This window comes from Candoia aspera, chromosome 2 (assembly GCF_035149785.1).
Source record: "Candoia aspera isolate rCanAsp1 chromosome 2, rCanAsp1.hap2, whole genome shotgun sequence".
Lineage (NCBI taxonomy): Eukaryota > Metazoa > Chordata > Lepidosauria > Squamata > Boidae > Candoia > Candoia aspera.
This window is the reverse complement of record NC_086154.1, coordinates 203,199,776-203,226,727: the sequence shown is the minus strand read 5'-3', so window position 1 is coordinate 203,226,727 and position 26,952 is coordinate 203,199,776. Positions and strand designations below refer to the sequence as shown.

Genomic DNA, 26,952 nt, shown 5'->3' with positions numbered 1-26,952 from the left:
TGCAAGAACATGTGCCATGAAAGTACATACTGTGACACAGTTGGCAAAAAATCTTACAAACACCTCACCCCAGGAAATAATAATAATAATACTTCAACAATTTGTGGTCCAAAATCAACTGTGTCAAGCAACCTTCTCACTCTGCCTAAGGGTAGGACCGGCCAGTTTAATCATTCTTGTTGTTACATGTTATTGATAGAGCACATATGATGAGATACAAGGTCCTTCTGCTTATGGTTTAGGACTATGGAGTGTGTGTGTGCAAGCCTGAGGACTTCTCTCAATTTCAGTCTAATGATAAAGCATCATCAGTACCATCTATTCAGCGTTAACCCCTGAAATCTAGCTTATAAGGTGGATTTCACAACATTGGCCCAGGATACCCTGCTGACTAACATAAAGAAGCTTATGCCTTTTCCTGTTCCATGTGGAAATCCAGCATCTTGGATTCATCTTTTATCATCACTGTCAGGGAGACGGCATCCTCCATTTCACTTGAAGACAGCAGGATAAAGTGAGGGGAAAAGAGATCCTATGGTACATATCCTCCAATATTAGTTGCCCAAAGCAACTAGCTCATTCAGCTGGATTGTAAAAATAGCCTTAGGTTCTCATGAATCCACATGAAGACCTGTTACCCTGTACTGGACCTAACAATGTCTGAAGAGAAACAAGTCAATGGTATTAATGATTGTATGCATAAAGAATTGTGCCTTCCTAACTAAAATGCCTCAGGATTTCTGTTTATGTCTAAACTGAAGTATAAGACCGTCCTTCCGTATCATACTTCATTAACTTGTTATTTGGTTGGTTATGAAACATCTTAAAAAACAGTTTTGCTTACTGTCTCCTTTTTATGCAGGTTTTACCCTTTCTTGCTCTAGGAGTTGGGGTGGATGATGTCTTCCTTTTGGCACATGCATTTAGTGAAACTGGGCAGAATAAGAGAATTCCATTTGAGGTAATCAAATATTTCTTATGTTAAACATTCAGCAAGTTCACTAAACATGTACTTTACTTTTTCAGTTAGCAGCTGACAACATAAATTGAGCTGATTTCTTACATTGCCCCAGTTTATCAGTCTTAGATCTATGCACAGTAAACTAATAGCAGTATAAATTACCAAAGATTGTAGAATGGTTTTCCCAATTTTCTCAAAATTTTTGGCAAAAATAAGTAACTAAATGGGCATTACCAACAGAGATTATAATATGTATTAATTTGATTACAACCCCTCCAGTAGAATCTGGAAAGATTATGACTAATGTGTTATTTTAGAGAATGAAATGCTGATTATGGATTATATTTGTTGTCAATTCTTAATTATTTGCCAAAGTAGATTTTATTCTCCAAAGAAGCTATTTGGATAAATTGAATTGAAATCTCAAATCATTCCCCCAACGTTTTTTGAGAACTGATACTCTACTTTGCATTCTGAAATCAGGCTAATTATTCTATAGTCTTCTTTAGAAATTAAGGAGAAAGTTATTCATAGTAATGTTTTATACAGTGGAATCAGGTGCAAAGGTACTTTTTGATAACCTTGAAAGCATCATTATCTAATATTAATTGTGCCTCGCTCTTTGAAAAAATGCAGTCTAGATATCCAGGGGTCCTAAAATAAGTCTTTTTGGTGCCTGACCTAGGCTTTTGGAACAGCTCCTCCCCACTAATAAAACAGAGAATGGCCTCTCTGTTAATCATTAAAGATGGTTGGTTCTCTTCTGCCAAGCTTGTGGGACGTAGAGGTCTATACTAGGGAGGTTCTGCTTGTTAAATACCTAGTTTTGGTCTTAATGTGTGATGTTCTTATGGTTATTTTTGTTTCATTTGTTTTTATTGCTTTGAGCCACCCAGAGTCTTTGATAGGGCAGCATACAAATTCTGTTAAATATCAGTCTATCCATATGCTTACTATCTATTTCTCTATCAAGCCATAATTTTGTAGCTTATGTGCTATTTGACTACTCATTTATTCTACAAATGTATATATGTTTCAGGATAGAACAGGGGAATGTCTGAAGCGCACAGGTGCAAGTGTGGCCCTTACATCTATTAGCAATGTTACTGCATTCTTCATGGCTGCCTTGATTCCCATTCCAGCTCTACGGGCATTTTCACTCCAAGTAAGTTCATAAAGCCAGGTTGTGACATTTAATTTCTTATTTCTCAATACAGTCCAGAGATGAAGCCCTTCAAGTGCAACACAACTGGGTAGGACTGGTAGAGGAAAGCTGGCCGAAGGCATAGTGTTTGGATTGGGTGAACAGCGCAGAAATTCCCAGTTAGGGAATGGTTCTGCAGGGAGTGAACTGATACCATATTGACAGCATGTTCTGCACCAACATTCATATAAGTTAGAGCAGTTTCCCCCAGTCTGACTGGGGACAATAACGACTGTAGCCGAAGTTTCCAGAGGGCATCAGTTTGGGGAAAGCTATTACAGAGCAGGTTTAATTCTAGATGTGCTTCTTTTCATGAGTATGGTTGAATTGAAACTGCAGTTGTCCTCTACGTGTAATTTTTGAGTTTATGTTTTAAAATGTGAAAGATTTATTAGTTCTTTAAAAACATGATGCACGGAGTAGAAATTGTGAGTTGAATGTGAGAATGTTAGCAACCTATTGGAAATGTGTCTTAAAAGTTCTGAAAATAGCACATACTCCATAGCAAGTACATTTATTTTCTTGGAGGAGGAGAAATATACTTTTCTTAGATGAAAGGTGGATTTTAAAGACAAGCCTATGAACTATGTGGTGGCCTTGTGGCTGCAAGTTCCTAGCCACAATATTTGGAATTATGTGCTGGGCTAAAAAAGGAAAGCAGCATTCAGTTGATGGAATGAAGCTGGAACTTGTAGAATTATCATTGTAATGCAAACTCCAGGCAAAGTGGGGAAAAAAGACACTGCATTTTGATAAGTTCTCTAAATGTCTTACTGTTGTGAATGTAGCCTGCATGCCAGATTCAGATGCACAATCCACATTTCTATAAGTGAGAGGTTTTTGTGTGTCATATACACTCTCATATTGAAATTAGTCTGATTCTTTTTTCCTCTGTTTATCAAAGAGGTTTGGTTTTATTAAAACAAAACATAGAACTCAATGGCAGAATTCCATAGGGATAGGCTGATAGAAAGTGTGGGTTTCTTTTTCCCCAGCATCCTCTGATTAATGTATTGGAATCTCCCAGAAGCTGGAGAAGTTCAGTTAATTGAAGCAGAGAAATAATAGTTTCAGGAGTCTTTTGATTTTGTAGAAGTAGCTAAAACATATAGCCAGGAATTTGTACAAGATTTGTTTATTTCCATGGGCTGAGCTGTGCTAAATCTCAGGTTATCTATGTGTCTGTACCAGTTGTAAAATGGAATGTTTAATCTCAGTTCTCAATCAAATCTCAGGCTGTGTTCATAAAGATAGAATTTCTCTTTAGAATTTCTTGTGATCTCTAATAATAATTTGAAAACTCTTTAGTATATTCTCAGAGATTTTGGCAGAGAAGATTGCATTTGTAGCAGACTACCATCAATGGTCTATCAAAAGCATTGCATTTTCTTTTGAATCCTCCTCTTTCTTGTTCTTCTTTTGCTTTAGCTGACTGGTAAGCCAGTGTGCGACCAGTTCCTTTCACATTGAATGTTTGCATTTTAAAATTTAAAATTAACAAGAGGGTTTTTAAAAAACATTTTGCATTTTCTTTTGTAAAATAAAATTTTATTTTGTTTATCCAATGAGATTGCTATGTCTCCCAAGGGATGAGAAGAAGAGCTAAATCCTCTAGTCACCATGCCTCTATATTACATGCCCAGGAGGTGGCATGGTAGAAGTTATTTTTGAATTTTGAGCTTTTAATCACCAGAAGAGCAGCACAGGGTATGATAGTCCTGTTTCTCTCACATGCCGGAATTAGGGGTGTGCATCAGATGAGGCACCCCGGAAAGATAAGTGGTGGCAACAGCAAATACTAAGCTAATAGCCCAGCTCAGGAAAGGGAACAGTGTGTGAAGACCCAGAGGGTTCCTGGGAGAGGAATTTTAGAACTTCCAGCCTTCTGCCCCACAGGCCTCAGCAATATTCTACAGTTAAAAAATAAATAACATTATTTACATATTAAACACAAAAAATATGTGTACATATTTTTCAATCTTTCTGTTTATGTCAAATTAAATAACATTATTTAATTTGTTTAATTAAAAACTCAGATATTTGAAAGGGTAGAAAATGATGGAGCTTATGCATAATGAATCACATTTTTTCCCTATTGGTCTAGTGGGTAGGATATAAACCAATAGGTTTGAAATTAAGGAAACAGGATTTTGACCTAGCCCTTGAAATAACTTCCTGCTTATTCAAGCTGTCCAGCAGTGGAATAGACTGCCTCAGAAGGAAACATGTTTCCATATACACAGGCTAGTTAGGAAGCTAACATAACAGCAGTGGATTTCCTGGATTGGCAAAGGATCTGACTAAAGACCTTTGAGAGCCATTTTAATTCTGTGATTTAATAGGCCAAATTCATGCATAATATTTAGCCAGGATTTTTAGCTATGGTTTGTTGAACAAGACATAATAGTTTGGCTGGTGCATACACAAAATTGGAATAGACAGGCTCACACCAATTGACCAAAAATAAATCGCATATGTTCTACTATTGTCTCTATCACTGTCACAAACTGTCTAAAGATATTAGTAATATGCAGGGAAGTTTAAGAATGAAATAAGGTATTCTCAAAATTCAGTCCTTCTACTTTTACTCGTTATCGAGATGATATTCTGAATTGAAAATGAACATCCCATATCTAGATAACTATCAGCATCTCAGTTCTCAGAAACTGACTGGAATACTGTGAGAAATAGCAGTTTGGGTGATTTTCCTTCTTCTCAATCCCTGAAGGAGAAAGATTAAGTTTCTTTCCTAACTGACCAGAATTTGGGGGGGGGGGGGGAAACAGTCCAGGCCCTTACACCTCAAGTAAAAGGGACACTTAACTATAATTTTATTTGAAATGGCAACACCAATCTTAATCAGTCTTTCCCCTGAAAGTTATACAGGTAATGCTAGTTAAAATCAATTTCCATTCATTGTTCTGACTATCATTTTATGGACCAAGGCTCCAGATGCCCCTCTAATCTGTTCATATTGGCTTCTTTAGTCTTCTCATTCCAATTCGTATTTTTTTCTGTATATGCTGATTCTCACTATCACATAATTTCTAAGTCTGGAGATTTTTTTTAAAATCAGTCTAACCCCTTCCCCTGAATTAGATTATAAAAATTATAATTTGGATCCTTCAAATCAAAACCAAAGTAGGTTTCTTATGCCAGTTTGGGATGGAATACGTATACCATCACTGGTACCAAACAGAATTCAGAATAGATTAATTCTATGGTGCTGTGGATAAGCCTGTAAGTCTTGATTAAAAATTCACTTAGTTTCATGTCCTGTATCTGTTTTCTGTGACTTATATAGACAGATATCCATGAGCTAACAAAATTGTTTTTTCTTACATGAGCTGGTAATATAGAGTCCAGCTTATATGCATGAATTGACATTTCTGAATCATAACCAATATCTTTTGAAAATGCTACCACATGCACCCTGCTCTTATTTTTCCCCCTCTCTTTTCTATGAAAGGCAGTGTCTCTGCCACTTACATACATGTGTATGTCTGTATCTCTGTGTGCAAATCAAATTTTCTGTTTTATAGTTAAAATTGTGATTTCCCCCCAAAGATAATGCCCTAGCAGAAAGGCTGGATAGTAGATTCCAGCCTTAATAAAGATTTGGCAATTGCATTTTCTTAGCAATCATTTTTCTCTTGCCTGGTTCACCAATCATTAAAAACATATTTATTGCAATTACTGTGTGGTTTCAGATGGGGGGGCTTGAATACAGCAGTTTTTTCTTAATGATCTCTTCTGAGCCCAGGCTCAAATACTGGTATCCACAAGCCAAAAAAGGGAAGCCAGATTTATTTACTCCAATCTTACTACTTTTCTCTACCAATAGAGCAGTTTCACTGCTGTCCACTAAATATATTTTGCCATGCACACTTGGAGTATTTTTCCATTGCTACCTCTATTTCCATCAGTAAATTCCCACCCATCCTGAGATGTTTCCCATGAACTGGAAAAAATGTGATTTGCTCTTTATTTTGATCCTGAGGAACAGTTACTTTCCACCTTAGACTCCATTGCCAGAACACAAGCTGCTTTTTAAATTCAAACTCGAGTAATTTGTAATGTTACAATCAATGGTAGTCTGCTATATTTAGGAGGAAAAGAGGCATTCCATCCCAAAAGTAATCTTTGACTTTTGAATGGTATCTTGACTTCCTTGTGTTGGGGTATATACTCATTTCTTCCATCTTCAATTTGATCTGCCGGTTTGCTGAGGGAATGGTGATAGAAGTTATAGTTAATACATTTATAGGGCAACAGGTTGCAGAAGGTTGGCTGAATGAATATTCCTTTTCATGTATTTCTGTTAACATTTTGCGCATATATTAGATTACTCACTTGTCCAAACATCTGATTCTAATTTGTTCTTTTACTAATAAAAATAGCCATAATTTCATGCACCATCCAGATTTGTCTAGTGTTAAGCCACATTTTAAACTTTTAATTTTCAAAAGAATTGCTTACTTAAGAGCTGAGAGTTCGGAAATGCAAGTAAAGCAATAAATGTGAATATTATCCTTACACACTGTGGTACAAACCATGTAATCCTAATTATATTACATATTGCAGGTGAAATTATATGCAAGAGACTTGCAGTCAATTTACAATGATTGAGTATGTTGCAATGAAAGGAGAGGAAAGGAAAGGATAGCAAAACCAAAACTTTTCAGAGTTGGTATTTATTTTCTTGTCCACATTTGGTATTTATTTTACTTCATACTTTACCAGGTGTGGTCAAATTCAGCTGGTGCATTTCACTGTGGCATTCAGAATCAGCGGGCAATGCAAGTTGCTTTTGGGTGGTCTGTTTGAAAATGTGGAATTTTCTACATTTACAGCTCTTCACTCTGCCTTTGCTCATTTAAAGACAAAGATTTATTTTATGAAGCATTCCTGTCTGTCCCAGAAACCCTCCACAGCCAAGTTAAGAAAGCATAGCAATATAACAACACCACTGCTTTTCTTTTCAGTAATGTTTATTGCTGTTTCTCTATATAGAAGTTCTATATCAGATGGGCTTAAACAGAAAGTTGCTTTGACTTTCTTGTATCTTCTTTCACTTTCCCTGAGACTCTATGAGATAACAGTCAAAGCCTTACTGGTTTCTGAAGCTCAGTATCAGTAAAATAATCCAACTGCTGAGAAAGGAATAAATGACTTCCTGATAGGGTGAAAATTCAACGTCAGTGCTGTGTGTATGTGTGTGTGCATGAACTGCTTTTGTTTCAGGCAAGACAGTATTATCTCTATACCCCCAGGGTATAGAGGGTATTGATTTAGCTTAGTTCAAACAACTATTCAGTGGAATGAGAGATCATTTTGAAACTTTCACTGAATATGATTTTGTTATACAGTAAACAGACACCACCAGTATGCAAGTCAGACCTTCAGATTAATTCTCTCTATAGTTATATCTTTATTTTGTTCATATTTATTTGTCATCCTGTCCCAAACAGGGACATCCACGGATGTGTGTGTGTGCGCGCATGCATGCAACACACATTAAAAGGCCAGAGCTTCAATCACACAGTTGCGGCCACCATCTTGATTTTTTTTACCTTTCCAGTGGATACCCCTGGTCCCAAGCATCCATAAGTGAGGTCCTTCCTTTTTGAAACACCTTGTCAGATTGAATATTTTTGGAGCTCTATGATGTATTTATTTTATTTATTTATATTCAATTAAATAACAGCCAAGAGATATCAAAATCCATTGGTATAAGCACAACCAGGAGACGGGGCCCTTCACACACTCGGAATCCCAGGCCCGGACACATAGCCAGGCCTTCAAGGCCAGTAGGGTCAGGGCCATCCTAATCTCAGGAGACAGGATATTCCAGAGGGCAGGCGCTACAGCAGAAAAGGCATGTCTCCTGGCCCCCGCCGGCCAACATTCCTTGGCTGACAGGACCTGGAGCATGCTGGACCAAATTGGACAGGTAGAAACAACTGGGAGAGGACGGTCCCTCAGGTAACCTGGTCCCAAACCATGCAGGGCTTTAAAGGTGACAACCAGCACCTTGAATTGCACCTGGAAACACACTGGCAACCAATGCAGCCCCCAAAGCAGTGGTGTTACTTTGCTGAACAGCCAACACCATTTGCAACCCGTGCAGCTGCATTCTATACCAGCTGAAGCTTCCAAATGCTCTTCAAGGGCAGCTCCATGTGGAGCACGTTGCAGTAGTCCAGTACTTCTTAAATGAATCCAGACAAAGTCATTTTGATACTTTGCACTTCCCTGTTTATAAAACAGTATTTTATACTGCTCTTTGGCCATGGGCAAAAACAGCTGCTAAAAAGGGAAAAGAAGAAGATGGGGAATATGGCTCTTTTTACTTTATCCAATTTAGCTGAAAGTATGAGATGTATTTGATTTGCAGACAAGGGGAAGTGACATAACAACAATTGTTTGCTATTGCATTTTATAATGTGAATGTATTGAGGTGGTACAAAAAATATAAAACTATGTTTTGCAATGGGATGGAAGGGGAGAATGGTAGAGTATCAACCGAGTACTAGGAACTCCTATAAAATCAGGACTGACCTTTTACCAATGTTTAGATGGGCAGCCTTTTCTGCTATTGTCCCTGCCCTATGGAACATCTTACCCTCTGAGATGAGGTTGGCCCCCACTCTTCTGGCCTTCTGGAAGAGCTTTAAGACCTGGCACTGCCAACTAGCATGGGGATGCAATAGTGGTAGGCAGCCCTGCAGAGTGGTTGGTGGCTTGAGGATACTCTCTTCGCCTTTTAGCTTCTCACTGTTAACTTTGTATATTTTGATAATGGTTTTTATGACCTTTTACTTGTAAGCTGCCCAGAGTCATTTATATAATGAGATGGGCAGTGTATAAATTTGGTAAATAAATAAGTCTCCCCATACTCAGGCTCCATTGCATATAGAATGTAATGCCTGAATAGGAATACTTCATTTATCTGTATATGAATATGGGAACTCTCTGATTATGGAGATCAATTGACCATAGCATAGTAATGAAAACATGGGCAATCTTCATGGTCAATGGCTTTACATTTTTTGCAAGGGGTCCAGAGGACAAGATGATGAAAGATGGCTGGGATCCAGGTAGCTATTTTTTATGCAGGGGGTTAGTTTAGTGGGATTAGGTTGGCTTTTGTTTTTGTTTTTGTTTTCAACTATGTCCTAAATTAAGGCTTACAAGTACAGTTTTTGTGTGGTTTGCTCCCAAATCGTAGGAAACATACCATCAATTTCTAACACTTGATTGGAAGTAGCTCTGGAAGCCATAAAAAGGAGGTTTGGCTTACATGAGGCTCTTGGATCTGAGATTGTCAATTCCTGTTCAACATTTTTATTTTCACAAGCATTTTATTACTATACTTAATCACTTATGGTAAGTCTTAAAGAAGTAATTAAAGTTTCAATGACTTACCCTGGGTTCCACCTCAATTATTCTTAAGTTCCACCTGTGATATGGATACCACCAATTAAGAACCATTGATTTACACCATCCTGTTTCTTCCCTCATAAACTATGGTATGGTCTTTTTCCTGTAGCGAGAGCCTTTGTGAGAAGCAAAAAGATACCTTTTTCACTTGCTTAATGATGCACAGTGCCCTGTTAAGTACATGTACATAGTGGGAGGAACAGTGCTAGCTGTTAAGACTCATTTATCATCTTACTCCCAACTTAGGCTGGAATATCTAAATCACTTCTCTACATCTAGTTCCTTAAGCTTCTTTTGCCCCAGTCATAATACATTTAATTTTGGTTGCAAATGCTGGGCAGAGTGAGAGAGGAGGAAAATATAACACTGTGAATGCCATTAGGAAGGAGATGCATATGGTTAGCAATAAAGTGCAAAGCTGGATGTTGTGTCTCTTTGACCGTCATATCTCTATCAAACAATACACCCACTCACCTTGGGTGGTCTGTAAGGAATGGTATATTGCAGCACGTAGTTGCTTTACTATACTTCCTCTCTCAATAACTCCGGCTCAGATCTTCATTGTTTTATTTCAGCAAATACATGGGGCAGCAGCCACCATATTGTAAAAATGAAGATTATTGAAGAAATGTATAATTAACTTGATTCATAGATTATGTGTCAATGCAGAACTTACACATAAAATGTTCTAATGCTGCCCATTCCTGAAGGCTCTGGGCAGCTAACAATCTCAAAAACAACAATAACAACAACAACATGGGAATGGTAATTGATTAGATAACTCCATTGTTTATAATCTGATGCTCTCTCTTACCCTTTTATAACAATATTATTTTTGTACTTTTTGAATGTTTTTAAAATTATTTTTATAGTTGTTTGTACACTGCTGAGTTTGTACATCCCATGCTATATGAGATAGGCGGCCATATAAATATGATCAATCAATACATAAAAACATCCCAAACGATCCAATATTTGCAAAAATAAAACATTGATAAAATGTAAAATTAGGAAATACAAAAGTCATGTGCCTGTGAACCCCACCTTCGAACACAACACAGCTCTGCAAGTTGGAACAAGTGGGTCTTCACAGCTTTCCTAAAGCCAAGAAGGGATGAACATTCTGTGCATATTAAAGCTGTCAAGTACATTGAGCCTTTCTTTCTTTGTGAGCATGAGGCCAGGAGTTTTGCACACTTTAGGATTAAGAAAAATAGCTTCCCCCTAGGTCTGTTGAACTCCAAAGGGAAAAGTATGAGAGTTTCAGATTTACCCTTCCTACTGATGGGTGACTTGAACAAATTTTGCTATTTCCCATAGCTCAAGGGTATAGTAGCTTTCAGCCAATACTGGTTTGTAAACTTGTGGTAATTACCCATGGGGGTAATTTGGGCATATCCTGGGGGTAAGGGAGCAATTTCTTTGAAGGCCCACAGATCCCCTTTTATGACAGTCAGTTCTGGTAGTGTTTCAGTCTGGTATAAACTACTATTTTATTTTACCATAGCATCCCAGATACATTCTAAGGACCTAATTCTTACAGGAATGTGCTTGTGTTTGTGGCTTTGAGTGTTGATTGAAACTGGCTATTCTAAATCTTTGTAAGTCATGATTTATAGCTTAGTGATTTGTAAATGTAGCCAAATGTGGTTTATATAATCTGTGTTTAAGCAAATGGTGATTTAATGAGATTGGTGAAGGTAGCATAAATTAGGAGTAGTGTGAAATACTGAAATACAGTCTTAGCCAATATCTTGTTATTAGACACCAGGATATGAACTGAAGGCAAACAATGCAATGCCTTTCCTAAAATCAAACATGTCTAGTCTGGTCAATGCTGGGACAGGAGACTTCCTAGAAACTCTATATACACATAAATATAACAAATAAATGGAAAGAACATCTTTTTCTACCTATCATGCATATCATTCTAAGCAAGTCTGTCTTTTCTTTATTTTCTTGAGTAGTTGCGATTGAGTTATGAGTCTACTTTTAGAGCATCCAAGGATGTATATTCTACAATATATCTTGGTCTGAAGTTTAATTGATGTTCATAACTAGTGAATCTTCATTAATTGTTGATTAAGATTTTTTTTGGGATACTGTACAAAAGTATGCTTTGTCGTAATGCTTTCTTTGGTAATTTAGAACTCGCTTATTTTGCTAACATAACTAAAAAAATATCAGTCTGAGGAAATGAAAATTATAGTGCAAGGTCTCTATAAAACAGGAAAAGAGGAAATACAAAGACCACACTGGATGATTTGAAGGTGAAGGTCCTAACTAACCTTTGCAAACCCTTTCTTTCTGTCATATTTTTAAACCCCCCAAAAACGCCTCTGTCAATATCTCTCTTGCTAAAATATCCATTTGTTTCTCTGACAGTTCTTTCTAGTAAGGTTCAAAAGAGGATTCTGAAGTCTTGACTCTGAACTCACATACCTTTGTGTGTTGGATGATATAAATCATGGGCTGTTTAAATGTGTGGACCACTCTTCTGAAACACTAAGTAGTACCTAATTGGTCTTACAAGCACTGTTTCCACCAAAGGCCACTTCTCTGGTTACATTATAGAGTTGTATGTCTTGACTTGGAGCCTAGTCTCCCCCCTCCCCACTTCTTAAGAAAAAAAAACTAAATTAATATGCAAATCACATCAAAGCTTTTCTAATTCTTTTGTAAAGTTGATCTTTATTTGTCCCAGTTTCTCCCATGAGAAATGGATGGTAACATAGACAAGGATGCTTATTAGGACAATATCTAATTCTTCAGATTTCAGTACTGAAACTACATCTAAGTTTATATTATGGAAACCTAATTGTAACCTGACTTCCAGTGATAAAGTAGGAGTAGTAAATACAACTTCTTTCTTAAAAGTTTAAAGCTAGCTAGCTTGCTTGCTTGCTTTTTAGCCTTATATTGCTTATGTTCTTCTTTCTCTCTTTGACTATACAGGCTGCTGTGGTTGTAGTATTTAACTTTGCCATGGTTCTGTTAATTTTTCCTGCTATTTTGAGTATGGATCTGTACCGCCGGGAAGATCGGAGGCTGGATATATTCTGCTGTTTTACAAGGTGAGATGGAAGGAATATTACAAAGATTACATCATATTAGGTGGATGTTTTACCACTGACTACTGTAGCCAGACATCCTTATTCCTACAGTTCTAGGGTAGAATCATATGGCCATTTTCAAACTTCTTATATTTCCAACATGGAAAGCCAGAGTTGTAATGTCTGGAGCAGAAAACTGAGCATTATTGTACCCCTGGTGCCCATGAATTGCTATATGGTTGGAAGAGTTTGGCTGACCAGCTTTCTTATGGTTATATCAATGCCATTAGGGAAGTTCTAAAAGCAGCCACAAAATACACTTCACACATCACTAAACTGTAATGTGTTTTGGCTTTGAGAGGGTTTAGTATGTTTTGTTTATTCTGCTGGCGAACTGGTATAATTGGATACTAACCAATATATCGGCATCTCTATTCTTTAATCATTTTGTGTTGCTTCAAAACAGAACAGTGATGGTTTTGCTAAATCAGTTAATACTTTCAGAAACACACTCTAAGTTCCTCAAGACTGGACTATGTTTCTTGCACTTTGTAAAACTCCGTGTACAGTATGTAGGCATGCTTCATATATCAACACTTTATTAAATGTTACAAATAATATGTCAGAAAACAATTCTGGTTACAACCACAGTGCATGTATCTACTTTCCCCGTTTTCCTTTCAGCCCCTGTGTCAGCAGAGTCATTCAAATTGAACCTCAAGCATATGCAGAGGCCGGTGATAACTTACGCTGCAGCCCTCCACCACCCTACAGCAGCCCCAGTTTTGCACACGAAACTCAAATCACAATGCAGTCTACAGTCCAGCTGCGGACTGAATACGACCCACGCACTCAGGTTTATTACACCAGAGCAGAGCCTCGTTCAGAAATATCGGTACAACCAGTCACCGTGCCACAAGATAACCTCAGCTGCCAGAGCCCAGAAAGCACAAGTTCAACCAGGGATCTCCTTTCCCAGTTCTCCGAAACTACACTGCATTGTCTTGAGCCTCCCTGTACTAAATGGACGCTCTCCTCTTTTGCTGAAAAGCAGTATGCGCGACTCCTGTTAAAACCAAAAGCAAAGGTAATGTTGGTTGGTTGGTTTACCCTGTCCTTTGGGGGTCACAGTTAAAATATATTGACCATCCTTAAAAATCCAGAGATGAGTATCTTAAGTATCTAAAGTTCAGGCTGGATTCTACCTCCATACACAGATTTTTCAGTTTAAAAAAATGGCACCAGATTATCTCTGGAAGTAGCTCTTAAATAAGCTCTCCTCCTCCTGCTTCAAATACAATCCCATGTGGAGATCAAAAACAAGGCTTTTCCATTTGGGGGTTCTAGACCCTTAGGATGCTTTTCCTTTCTAGCTGGTTGTTTCTCAAGCCTTTGCATTATTATTGTTGTTACTCAGTTTCTCCTGTCCAAACATACTGGCAAACTCTTAAGATTCCTAGCTCTGACTTGAAAATGAACAACTGTAGGGAGCATGAGCATCTAAGGGCAGGGAATCAAAAAAGTCAAAGTGGAGGCCATGATCATATTTTTGAAGCCCTGTCCCCTTTTTATATATGTTGTAAACACAACGCATGTAAAAAGGAGGCAGGACTTTGTGCAATTGCAACTATCATTCTAACTGTTTAAAAAAAATTATCCTGCAAATGCCTCTGGTATGGATATGATACTATATAGATAGGGATTTTGGCATGTAAATTTTACAGTGAAGCAGTTGTCCCAGAAGTTGCCCAGCTTTATCCAGGGTTGAGTCATTTTGCAAACAACATGGCCACCTTTAGGCTACTTAAAAGTGCACAGAGACTCCAATTAAATATTTTATTTCATTTAGAGTAAGGGGAGTTGAAGGTCAACACATATGAGTAGCACCAGGTTGGGAGGGCTGTGCTAAACATTGGCTGAGTTGATACATCATGTTGAGCCATTGTTCTAACTATGGTTTATTAAATAACCCATTGTTGGCTGGGTTCACATATTGTGCTAATGCATGATTTATAATCTGTCACGGCTAGATGCATACAAGCAGCTAAGCCAAAACTGAACAAACAACAGTATGCTTGGTACAGTTTTGTCAGCCCAGTCAATTGGCCCTGCTGAAAATGGTTTATGGAAATGAGAAACCACACAGTCCTTATAGAAGCCATAGGTTATAAAGTTAAGTAAATGGTTCCATATCCATCCTTCGGTAGCACGTGATTTGTTTTAATGTTACAATCCCTTTATTTATGCAAGCTTTTTTCTCTTTTTTTTTCCAGATTGTGGTCATTTTTCTTTTTCTGGGCTTACTTGGCCTCAGTCTTTATGGAACTACCCTTGTGAGAGATGGATTGGATCTCACAGACATTGTGCCACGGGAAACACGAGAGCATGAGTTCATTGCAGCCCAGTTCAAATACTTCTCATTCTATCATATGTACATTGTTACCCAGAAAGCAGATTATCCCAACATCCAACATTTACTTTATGAACTTCACAGAAGTTTCAGCAATGTGACCTATGTTTTATTGGAAGAAAACAAGCAGCTTCCTAAAATGTGGTTGCACTATTTTAGAGACTGGCTGCAAGGTAAAGCAAAACAGCAATAACACATATTTCTTGCAAATGTACTTCTTGCTTTTTAACATACAGTATTGTACCAGTGATAGATGCTTTTCTCCTGTGGAATCCGTTTGAAAATCATGAGATTGTTATAAATTATACAGATAGTCCTCGTTTAGCAACTGCCTTGTTTAGTGACTGTTCACAGTTATGACCATGATGAAAAAGTAACTTTATGACCAATCCTTGCATTTATGACCTTTGCAGGTCTATAAAGCAAAGGAAAGCTGAAGTAAGGTCATGAGTACAGTCGTGATTTCATTTAGCAACTGCTCTGCTTAACGACTGAATTGACGGTCCCAATTGTGATCACTAAACAAGGACTACCTATATATCCTTTTGAGACTGCTTGGCATACACATACACTAATTTCATGCAAATTAACCAGTTGTTTCTTTCTTTAGCTAGATTTATATCTTGTCCTTGCCCAAGAATTCAGGAAATGCTAGATGGATATGTAGATGCTAATCAGATAAACTCATATTACTGATTGTTTAATGTATTTGAATTAACTTTAAAAACAAAACACAATATATAAAGAAGGATTTTTATTTCTCATGTTTTTCTCATTTTATCTTAATCCAAGCATTCTCTAAGAACCAGTATTTTTTCATCAGGGGCTTTCAAGCTTTGTAAATTGATTTCAAATAACTAGGGTCAGTAGCTGTTTTTTTCACTTTCTCTGGCCAGGTTGTATGTGCTATGTCTGGCAGGTTTGCACCCACTTAGTGTTTTATTCTGAATGTCAAGGAGGGAGCTTTGTTACAACTTCCTACATGGGGAAAACTCTAAAGGAAACAGAAAGGGTTTGAAACAGGAATGAGCACTCAGAGCCTATGGCTGTGTCATTTAGGCCCTGTTCTTTCTTCCAAGGCTCTTACCTCTTTATAGCTGTAGCTAACCTATCAGATCTGTCGTGATGGTTTTGATTACAGCCTTCCAGTGCAGCTGTGAGGGTGGGTTGGTGGATCCCCCCACTCTTCCCTTCTCTGCCTTACGACATGCGGTTCATTCATCTGTTCTCACACAGCCTCCTTGTGCTGGGCTGTGGCTTCCTATTCTAAATCTGATCCAAATTTGTGCTGTGAGGTATTTTTGCCCAGCCTCTCCGTTGGAAGGGGTGGCAGAGAGGAAAAGAACAGTTGAGAGTGAATAGGTGTTGGCTGTGATCTTTACACGTGCTGGCAGCAGATCCCACAACTTGTATTAGCTCCACAAGTTGAACAGATGGAACAAATTGACAAAATCGTGTTCACTCATGCTGTGCTCAAGCAGGAGCTGGGTTGCCGTTTGAAGTTTGAATGCTGCAGTGTGAGTTTCTTTTTCCTCTGGCTTTGCGGTGGAATTTCTGGTCATGTTGTCGTATAACCTATGGCTTCAGCACCTAGCAGTAGCTGAAACAACAAAGTTCTATGTGTCTCCTCCCCATTGTGTACTTCCTTTTAGGTTTATGAGTGGATAAAGTCTTATTTAAATAATGGCCCCATTTCTGACTTTGTTATTACAGTTTTTTGGCTCAGTCCCCCAGATTGTATTTGAATGAAGCCATTAATTTCCCCCCAAGTGTGTGTTTGCAAATTGCTTGCTGCTTATTTCTTCCATTGTAGAGTTCAGGTTAGGTTCTTTACCGTGTGTGTTCTCATTTCCTTATTAGCACAGCCTACACAGAATAACACTGCTCTGCTCACCTGATTTCTGTCACAGAACATGGAGTTTTTATGTTTTTTAAAAAAAAACATTTTACCAAACGTACATGTTTTGTATATATTCTCTCCCTCTATGTGTAAGCCTCAAGGTACATGAACATAACACCTGTTTGCAACACATTAAAGCATCTGGCAGTTTTAGGGGGTTGCAAGCAAATGCTATGTTTGCATTCCCATATGCTCTGAAGGGCCTCTTGGAGATCAAATCTGAAGCACTGCACAGCTCAAATAAGCCTGAGTGCCACAGTAAGTCTTGCACGCATGAAGTGCCTGCAAATCTTGTTTTGTTATATACAAGCCATGTGTTCAGCCACACACACAGTAGTGTTATGATGTCAATGTTTTCACGTGTGGAGAAGTTTAGCTAAGTGGGTGTGGGAGAACTGGGGCAGTTTTGAGGCAGCAGGAGGTCTGTCTGGAACTCTGGCCTGGCAGTCTTCCACAGACAAGTTGGAAGATGGGAAAGACAAGCTATGCAAGCCCTGCACTTCTGGGAGGCCAGTGTCTCAAGTCTAGGGCTCCCTCCCAAACATCTGCTTGGGAGGCAGGTGACAGTTCTCCAGCCAGACTCTTCTCGTTCCAGGGCTATGGGGAGAGGCTGGAAGAGAGAGAATTAAGAGTCAAAAAGAGCACTAGGAAGTGATGGCAATGTCTCACAAACCTTGTCAGCACTTACTCAAGAGCTGAAAACCTCGGAGTTGCAAAGCATCTTAATTAGTTTGAAAGAAAGCTTTGTTAGTCTTCTTTCTCTCTTCACTTATGAGCTGAGTAGATGATGATTTATTAACTTGGGGGGTGTTGCTTTTGGACAGGTCTTCAGGAAGCCTTTGACAAAGACTGGAAATCTGGGAAGATCACATTTAACAGTTACAAAAATGGATCTGAAGATGCTGTTTTGGCTTACAAACTTCTAGCTCAGACTATTTCAAACATCCGAGATAAACCCCTTAATATGAGCCAGGTACATTCAAAAATATAGTTGTATATCTGTGTCTTTAAATGGAGTGATGCAAATTAGGGCTATATTTATTTGTGAATTCATTTACTGTTAAAACTTCAATGAACTTGGGAGACAATAGCTCTGAGCTGCCCCCTCTTTTATGATGGAATCCATCTATCTGCTTGATAATTTAAGGCACTTAAAGCAAAAGGAGTAATGAGTTGAAATAAGCGCAGGATAAATTGGTTGCTATAATCAATATAGATATGCAAGTGATCACAACTAGCAGTTGCTAGAATGAGTTCCAATTGATTTCAGTTGATTTCAGCTTAGAATGTGCTCAGAATTGTTGAAAACATCTGACTGATTACTTGTATGCTTGCGTCTTGACCTTTGAGATTGGTTGTGTTCAGCTGCAGCTCTGGGCAACCTCCCAGGAACCACAGTGGAGCAATGAAGATTACTGTTGTCCCTCATGGATGTTATGTTATATTGCCCATGAACCACACTGCCTTCCCCCTCGTTTTCTTCCTTTTACCATATAAAACCCAAGTCTATCCTCTGCCTCACTGTGTCCAGCTACCGTAAGCTGGCTGGTTTGGTGATGAGTTAATAGCATTTGTGCTATTTGTTGTAATTTTAATTTAATTTAATTTAATTTAATTTAATTTAATTTAAATCCCACCTTCATTATTTTTACAAGTAACTCAAGGCGGGGAACATACCTAATACTCCTTCCTCCTCCTATTTTTCCCACAACAACAACCCTGTGAGATGAGTTGGGCTGAGAGAGAATGGCTGGCCCAAGGTCACCCAGCCGGCTTTCATGCCTCAGGCGGGACTAGAACTCACAGCCTCCTGGTTATTGCCTTCTTGAAGGAAAGAAAATTCGAAATCTCTGAAAAAGCACACACGGGAGTCCTCTCAGTCTGAGTAATGATTGCACAGGTTTCAGGATATATTTTCTTGGAAAATAGATTGTGGCTGTGGAACTCTAGAGACTTTTGGTTATCAGCAACAGCATGTCTCCTCGCCTGTTCCATCACTCAACAGGAATCAGAATATGAGTCTAATATTTCTCTATATTTCTTAGGGTGCAATGGTACCCTTTTTTGAGGCCTTCACTAGGCCAAGAGCCATAGCTGCTGTGTTACGGTGACTTTGCTCCTAGCTGCTGGGAAAAATCCAAAAAGTGCTTCTCTATCTTAAAGGACTTGGCTTCTAGCATTTTGCAGGGTGTGATTTAGACCCATGTGCTTTTAATAATATTCATGAAAACATTGAGTGTTAATGTCTAAAGTTCTCAGATTAAGTATTATCAGTATGCTGAGGATACACATCTCTTTCTCCTTTACAACAGAGTCATGTAAAGCTGTAAAAGTTCTGAGTAGATGTTTGGAAACAATGGTGGTCTTGTGTGGGGAAATAAAATGAAAACTCAGTCTAGCCCAAACAGATCTTTTAAAGACAGGAACCCAACCAAAAGGTGTACTACTTTTGTTGAGGATGAGTCACATTCTCCAAGGATCGGAGCACAGCTGTTGTGGGAGATTTATTGTGGGATTCCGGATAGTAGCCACAGCCAGAACTGCTTGTTGGCAGCTTAGGCTGATTTACTGGCTAGAGCATTTCTTAGAAGAGTAACTTCTAAGGTAGATTACTGGGATACATTTTATGTGCATTTTGCTTTGGAAAACTGTTCAGAAATTCCAATTAGCTCAGAATGTAGCTGCCCAGTTAATTATGGGAATGGTTCCATGGAGACATTTTATTTCAAACCCAAAAGAAAAGTGTTTACTCTGTTTGCTTTCTGAGCAGCAGTTGTAATTTTCAACCTTGAAAGACTGGGCCCAGATTATCCAAGGTATGCCCTTCTCTTGTCAGTCTTCCTGTATCTTTTGGGGGAGATGGGCGGTAATAAAATGTGAATAATAAATAAATAAATAATAAGGTATCTCTTGTGGTCCCTTTCTCCTCCCAGTTCCAGCAGATAGTGACAAGCAGAATTCTGTCAGTATAGGACACTATCTATTAATTTTACTGTGCAAGATAAAGTCTAATCTTTCCAGCCACGAGTTAGATGATGATGGTGGTGGTTGGCATTTGAGGTTTTAAAAATGGGCAATTAGTGTGTTTATGTTATCGGTGTGACAACCTTCATCAAGAAATCCAGCAGGAGAAAGAGGCAGAAAGGGAGATAAAATGAAATTCAAGCGTTCCAAAGGAAACTTAAAACCTAAAATACCAAATACACACTGTAACAAATATGGTAGGCCTGTAGCTCCTGATATAATTTCCTCTGCCTGGAAGGGATAAAATTGTGCTATGTCAACCCCTGGGCCCATAACTTGTATTCTGCAATTCTAGAAACGATTTGAAGACATACAGTTGTTGCATATCCTGTGGATTAATTGATTCCAGATTTCAGCTTTTTTTTTTTTTAAGATTGTTGCCCCTGTTCTTTCAAATAATTAGAAAGTCTTAAAAATGAAGGGGCAGAATGAAAAACAAACAAAAGAAACCTGCTATTTTTCCTTTCCAGCACCTTCTGAGTATCACCCGTTTTTGTTGTTTGACAAAAGAGGTTTCACTCTAGAATTTTAAGACTATCTGATTCAAAGTCAACCAATTCATTTGCCCATGTGTCCCCCATGAAGAGAACATTCAGGGTACATTCATCTGGTTTTTGATGCTGGGTATTTTCTAAATATGTAGGTCATAGGAGGCAAGCGTTAGCAAAATTTATACAGATGTTGTTTTATTTTTATAGCTCTCCTCCATTTACTGGGTGGCATTTCCTTCAGTGTTAACAACGGAGGTTAACTGCACACAGACGTCTATAGGAGTCTTGCCAGATTCTTTTTTTCCCTTTCCTCAAAACCACCTTTAAATATGTTTCTCAGCAGTTTGGTCATTTGCCCCTCTTGGCTGCAGACTGTGTTTTAGAATTTAGGCTTAATTGGCTCAGTATTCATCTGGAACCTTCTTTTGATTTAATGTTTCTGATGAATTGCACGCAAAGTGTTTTACATCATTCCAAGCAGTTTGAAAAATTGGGATTCAAAAGTATCTCCCATGCTGTGAATAATGTGCTTGTGGTCTCCCTGTAAAATACATTGCTTCTCACAAACATATGTTCTGTGTACTCTCATACACTGTGTGCCTCAGCCTTTTTGTGTTAAAGACTTGAGTAAGAGTGGTTAAGGTTGTATCCATTCTGAAAGACTTTGCATTTTGCAGTTGGCTAAACAGCGCTTGGTGGATGCAGATGGAATCATTAACCCAAAGGCTTTCTACATTTACCTAACAGCCTGGGTTAGCAACGATCCTGTGGCGTACGCTGCCTCTCAAGCCAACGTTCGGCCCCACCGTCCAGAATGGGTCCACGATAAAGCAGACTATATGCCAGTAACAAGTAAGGAACGTTTTATTGTAATATTTTCCTATTTTTATAAATGTGTCCGCTTTTCCTTCAAGGCCTAGCAACTCTCCAGTCCGCTGACAATCTCCAGGACTCTGACTATAAACAGAATAGTAATTTTGTATTACTTCGTAAAAACTCAGGAGACAGATGTTGTTGTGTAATGCAGTAGAGGAATGCTGTACCTTGGTAGCAGTTCATCATTTTGAAAAATAAATTCCCTAATAGTTTATATCAAGGTTTAAGCCTGGCATTTGGCATTTCATTTCAATATGGCATGCTCATCTTATGGGTGAGGGAAGCCTTCTTTTTCCATGATGTGCTGCCTTTGCAAATGAAGAGTTTTTATCGTTGGGAATTATGTTTATTCTGAATCTTTCAGCAAGCAAAGAATTTCTGGAAAATTAGGTCATTCCATAACACCTGCGTTGTGCCTGTGAACTGTTTAGGTGGGAATGAGAACACGTGCAAGAGTACCATATCCTCTTTCCTTGCATTCTTTCCTCAACTCTCTCTGTTGCATTCTAAATTGCAATACCAATTTAATGTTGCTTTGACACTTGATTTATTGGGTGGGCTGCTGGCTAGTTATTGGGTGGCAGGCGTGAAGGAAGAAGAGGAGTGGTATTTATGGCAATACAACTGGATAACAAGGAAATTGTGTTTCCTTCTATCTCAATCCTAAAGCTCTTGGGCATTCAGCCAAATCTTGTCTTAATGAAAATTTATAGTTGAGATTATAATAGGGCAAATCATGTTTAGCAAGTCAAGGGAATGACCCTGCAGAGTCTGGAACACACAGCTAGTGTGCTCCAAAGCTAGTTATAAAAAGCTTCCTTTCGTGGGGGAAAGAATGGGTTGTATGGTGGACTTAGCATTGCTTTCAAAAAGAGCATGAAAAATGTGGATATGCCATGTCATTAGAGGATAAAAATTATGTATTTCCTGAATCAACCACTTGAAGTATTTAATCTTTCTTTGACTGACTGGAACATGCTCTCAAGCTCATTTTCAATAGCCAGAGAAAATGTAACAAATGTACTGGCTAGCTTTAGCATTCAAAATATTTAACTGATTACAAATCCTGGCCCTATTCACTGCTTCATTGTAAATTGTTGGGATTATAGTGCTGTCATCAGCACAAGGATTTCAGAAGTATTACCCTTATATCAGAGTACTACAAAGGTACTTGAGATTTTGTAATCCTCCTTAGTCCAAATATTAAACACATTTTAATCTCCGAATATTTGTGTGGTTGTCACTCAGGACTTCATATTTGCTGATAGCAAATTATGAAACATAACAGATTTAGCTGAATGGATATTTTCAAATCCTTTCCATCCTAGTGGTTTGGCTTCATATCTAAAATACTATAAATGGAGGTACTTGATGCCTTGACAGTTTGTAAACAATATAGGTACTGTTATAATATGATAAGCTATATCTTTGTTCCAGGTTAACAGCAGATGTTCACAACGTGGGTGGAGAGGTGATTCATTTACAACAATGACAAAGTATCTTGTAGAATCATAACGGCTAAAATGCATTAGAGGATAAGCTTGATGGACTAACTCATATAAATTAATCCACAGAAAATGTGCTAGTTTCTCTTTGCTTTTACTGTAGTGGACAAACATAGCATCTTCTCAGAAAGTCCCTACAATGTGCAGTAATGGTGTTGCAAAAACTTACTGTGTGACAAAAGACCAACCCTGAAGGATTTTTTTCTGTTCTGGGACAAGAAAGACTTTCCAGACACAAAAGATTAGTGATTTTAGAATACTGCTGCTATTTTCTCTTTAGAGTGTCCTTCATGGAATTCTTTGTAGCTTTCAAATATACACTGTGATAGAACAATCCAATGGAGGCATGCATGAATGAAATCTGACATACCCTATACCTTTTTATTACTCAGTGAACTGTATGTGTTGTATTTCACTGGTGTATCCAAAGACATATTTAAATGTAAATTAGTACACACTCTTACGCTAACACAGGAAATCTAAACCATCACACTCATCTTTTTCCCTCTGCATTCATGATTATCTCTGGGTGTATGCATAAAATATATTTATATTATCTTTTTTTTTCTTTCCTTAGTCCCAGAAGCTGAGCCTATTGAATATGCTCAATTTCCTTTCTACCTCAATGGACTGCGTGATACCTCTGATTTTGTGGAAGCTATAGAGAAAGTGAGAGCAATCTGCAGTAATTACACTAGCCTCGGGATTCCCAGTTATCCAAACGGGTATCCATTTCTCTTTTGGGAACAATATATAAGTCTTCGTCATTGGCTCCTCTTGTCCATTAGTGTGGTTCTGGCCTGCACATTTCTGGTGTGTGCCCTCATTCTTCTGAACCCCTGGACAGCTGGGATCATTGTAAGTCTTTGTTGAAGTCAAATTCCTTTTAGCATAGCTCTTGCTACAGTCAGGAAGGTTTTGTTTATGTCTGAGCTACTGATAGAGTGTGCATATTGCATCATTCATGATATATTTATTCTACTTCTTGAGGGGGTAGGTTTTCCTGGAAAAGGTATATGCCTTAATAACCTTAATACTTTGGCCTAATCTGTTTGCTGAAGTTTTAAAAATTAAGGTGGCTAAACTTTTGCCTTCCTCTAGATACCTAGAAAAAAAGTCAAACAAAATTATCCAATGTTTTATATAAGTGTGTATGTATTTGTTATGGGCAGTTTTTGCTTAGGAAATCCTTCTCTTGTTTTAAACATCTTAATTTAGTCCTATACAGCTTTTGCTGTTAGTTCTCGGGTTTTTAGGGGTCCCAGACAAGAGAGGTAAGATAACCCCCAAAGTATGGCTCTGCTTAAAACTTACATTGCACCACTTTCCCTGCTGATCCTGGGGGTGCTCATGCTTAGATGCAAAAGAACTGCAGGCTCTCTGGATTCCAGCATCTGACCACCCAGTGGCCTCTAGTGCTGGCAGATTCCTAGGCTATGACAGGTACTGTGCCTCTTCTTCACTCTTGAGGAGCCTGGTTGTCCTTAACAGTGTTCAGCTCCAACGGGAGAGAAGAATGCAGGATGGAGCTGTAGGGTGTAAAAGAAATAAAATGGTGAATATAAATTGTATAGACTACTTTTTTATATGTTCTGGGAAGCACCAGACATCTTTCAGCACACTAATATTCTTTTCAAGCAGAATGTTTGATGTTACTCTGTTCAAACTTTATGAACTTCTCTGTAACTTATAAAATGGTAGAGGTAAAAAATGATTACCTAGTTTTGGCCTATAGATTTGTACAACAGGTATGTTAAAAGGTAAATGTTTAGTCTAGAAGAGCTGCCTAAAGACTTGGCTGTGTATGTTATCAGTCATGAGTCATTAGCTTATAAAATAATTTATTGTAATTCCTACAGAGGTGGATTTAGAAAGGAATTGTGCCTTTTCAACAGAATTTTTAGACCTCCTCCTCCAGTTATCTATTTAGCCCAAACCCTGTATCTTTTTATGTATCTGTCTCTGTACTAGGACTGCATTAAGTAGAGGTGAAACATTGCAAAACAGCAGAAAAATACTAACAGTATTTTAGATTGCAGTGCCAAATCACAAGCAAACAGAATGGCACACCTACCTTCAGAGGAAATGATTAACATGACATTTCTAAGGATACCGATGCTTAATGCAATAACTTAAGATTTTTTAAAAAAAAAAAAAAAGTTATGCTTTCAGTTTACCCTTTTGCTCCTGCAAGATGATAAATTGTTAATCACCAACTGAAACCTTTTAGGTGGTTGTGCTGGCTCTTATGACAGTGGAACTCTTTGGAATGATGGGTCTAATTGGAATAAAGCTAAGTGCAGTGCCTGTCGTCATCCTGATAGCATCTGTTGGAATTGGAGTGGAATTCACGGTTCATATTGCTTTGGTAGGTGGCAGTGTTCCTTCCAATTTCTGATGTGCCATGTGTGGGGGGAAAAATTGTTTTTGCAGCTTTTCTGAAACCAAGTACAAATGTGTGTGCCGCAATACAAGTATATGAGTAAATTGCAAATACTGTACATGTAATAGCAAACCGTTAAAGTGTTTACCTATTTCTTAGTTAATGTATAGAAACTAGAAAATATAATAGTAGGTCACATGCATGCTTAAATATATGCACTTTTTCTTGTTTTGTTTTGTTTTTTGAAGTTATCAAGGGGCAATCTACCTATATACTTAATATTTTTCCAAATTAATTCATATACCTTATCTCAGACATTTAAGTTACTGTAATGTACTATACTGGAATCAATTTGGTTTGCTGAAGATTTTTTTTTAAATGTATTTAATGGGATGAGAGACTTTTCCTGTGGAGTGTATGTGCTTTTACATGCTTGCACAGATTCTCACATATTTATATTTCCACTGGTGCAGGGCAGATACCAAGGCTTTAAATTAGGAGTAATTTAATAACATATATGATGCCTATTGCCCTAAACATGTGGTCCTATGTACTTGTATTAGTGCAGGTGGAAACAGTTTTCTAGGTGCTATTTTTGCCCATCTGAGCCATTTGAGTGATGAAAGTAAGCTATTCCAATGCTGAAATTTCAGGTATTTTCTTCTGTAAATTTCACTATCTTCTTGGCACCTACAGGAGGTTGTTTTAAATAGTACTAATTGCAGATTTTTTATTGCTGTTGGAATTACAGCTGAAGATATAACAGGTTAAACATCCTCTCCCATGCATTGCAGATTTTACACACACACACACACAGATTTCTGTCTGTCATTCTCTGTCTCTCTCACACCTAAGTGCACCAGGTGCTATTTTTTAAAATGCTGACATGCCTCAAGGTGATTAGTTCACATCTCATCTACTTTGGCCTTTTATCTCCATGCCTGTAGTCATTTGCTACCAAAGTACTTCAGGCAGCTGTCATGTAGGAATTACAGTAAAGCTACAAGACTTCTTTTAGAGTGGTTTATTTTTCCTGTTTGTTTCTTTATTTTTGTATATTGTGTTTTTAAAACTTAGATTGCAGAACTGAGGATGACCACTTGATTGCAAAAAAAAAAAAAAAACTACAGAGAACCCTAATTCTGCTGCCATCAGATTTTTGTAGCCCAGTTTGGTAGCCTTAAGTTAATGTTTCAGCCACCTCCCTTCTGCCCGCTTTTTAAAAATTAAAAATGCATACTAATCTAGCACTTCGATGTCAGCTTTCTAAAATCATGATGGAGCTTTACTTAAAATTAAACACACATTTTAAAACGATTTTTCTTCAGTCACAACTGGAAATGAGAAACTTCACCAGAGGCTTAACAAGGAAACTATATAATAGAGTGAGGATATTTCAAAACACAGCTACCTGTTGCATATGTATAACTGGCTGAACATAAAAAATAAAGTTATATAGAATATGAAATATTCAGTGTTTAGCTACAAATAAATTGCAGTATGTATGCAAATGAATTTCATTCATATCAACTCTCTCTGCTATTGTTTTTTGCACATCTCACACATGCATTCATTTTACTGTGTGCCAAGACCTACATCGCATACTTTTGTAGCTCAGTGAAGCTTATAAAATACTCTGACTATTGATACATTCATTATCTGCATATACAACTCCCAAGTTCTGTCTCTAATTTTTCTATGA

General features: G+C 37.9%; 1 protein-coding gene across 1 annotated transcript in view; it reads left to right on the top strand.

Annotated features, from left to right (window-relative positions):
- PTCH1 (patched 1) overlaps positions 1-26,952 on the top strand; it is a 92,305-nt gene that overhangs the window by 49,380 nt on the left and 15,973 nt on the right. The window contains exons 11-19 of the mRNA XM_063295215.1: positions 863-961; positions 2,001-2,126; positions 12,564-12,682; positions 13,346-13,748; positions 14,935-15,244; positions 17,796-17,944; positions 21,164-21,338; positions 23,445-23,725; positions 25,098-25,235. Of these exons, the coding sequence (XP_063151285.1) occupies positions 863-961; positions 2,001-2,126; positions 12,564-12,682; positions 13,346-13,748; positions 14,935-15,244; positions 17,796-17,944; positions 21,164-21,338; positions 23,445-23,725; positions 25,098-25,235 (1,800 nt within the window). The remainder of the gene's footprint in view (positions 1-862; positions 962-2,000; positions 2,127-12,563; positions 12,683-13,345; positions 13,749-14,934; positions 15,245-17,795; positions 17,945-21,163; positions 21,339-23,444; positions 23,726-25,097; positions 25,236-26,952) is intronic.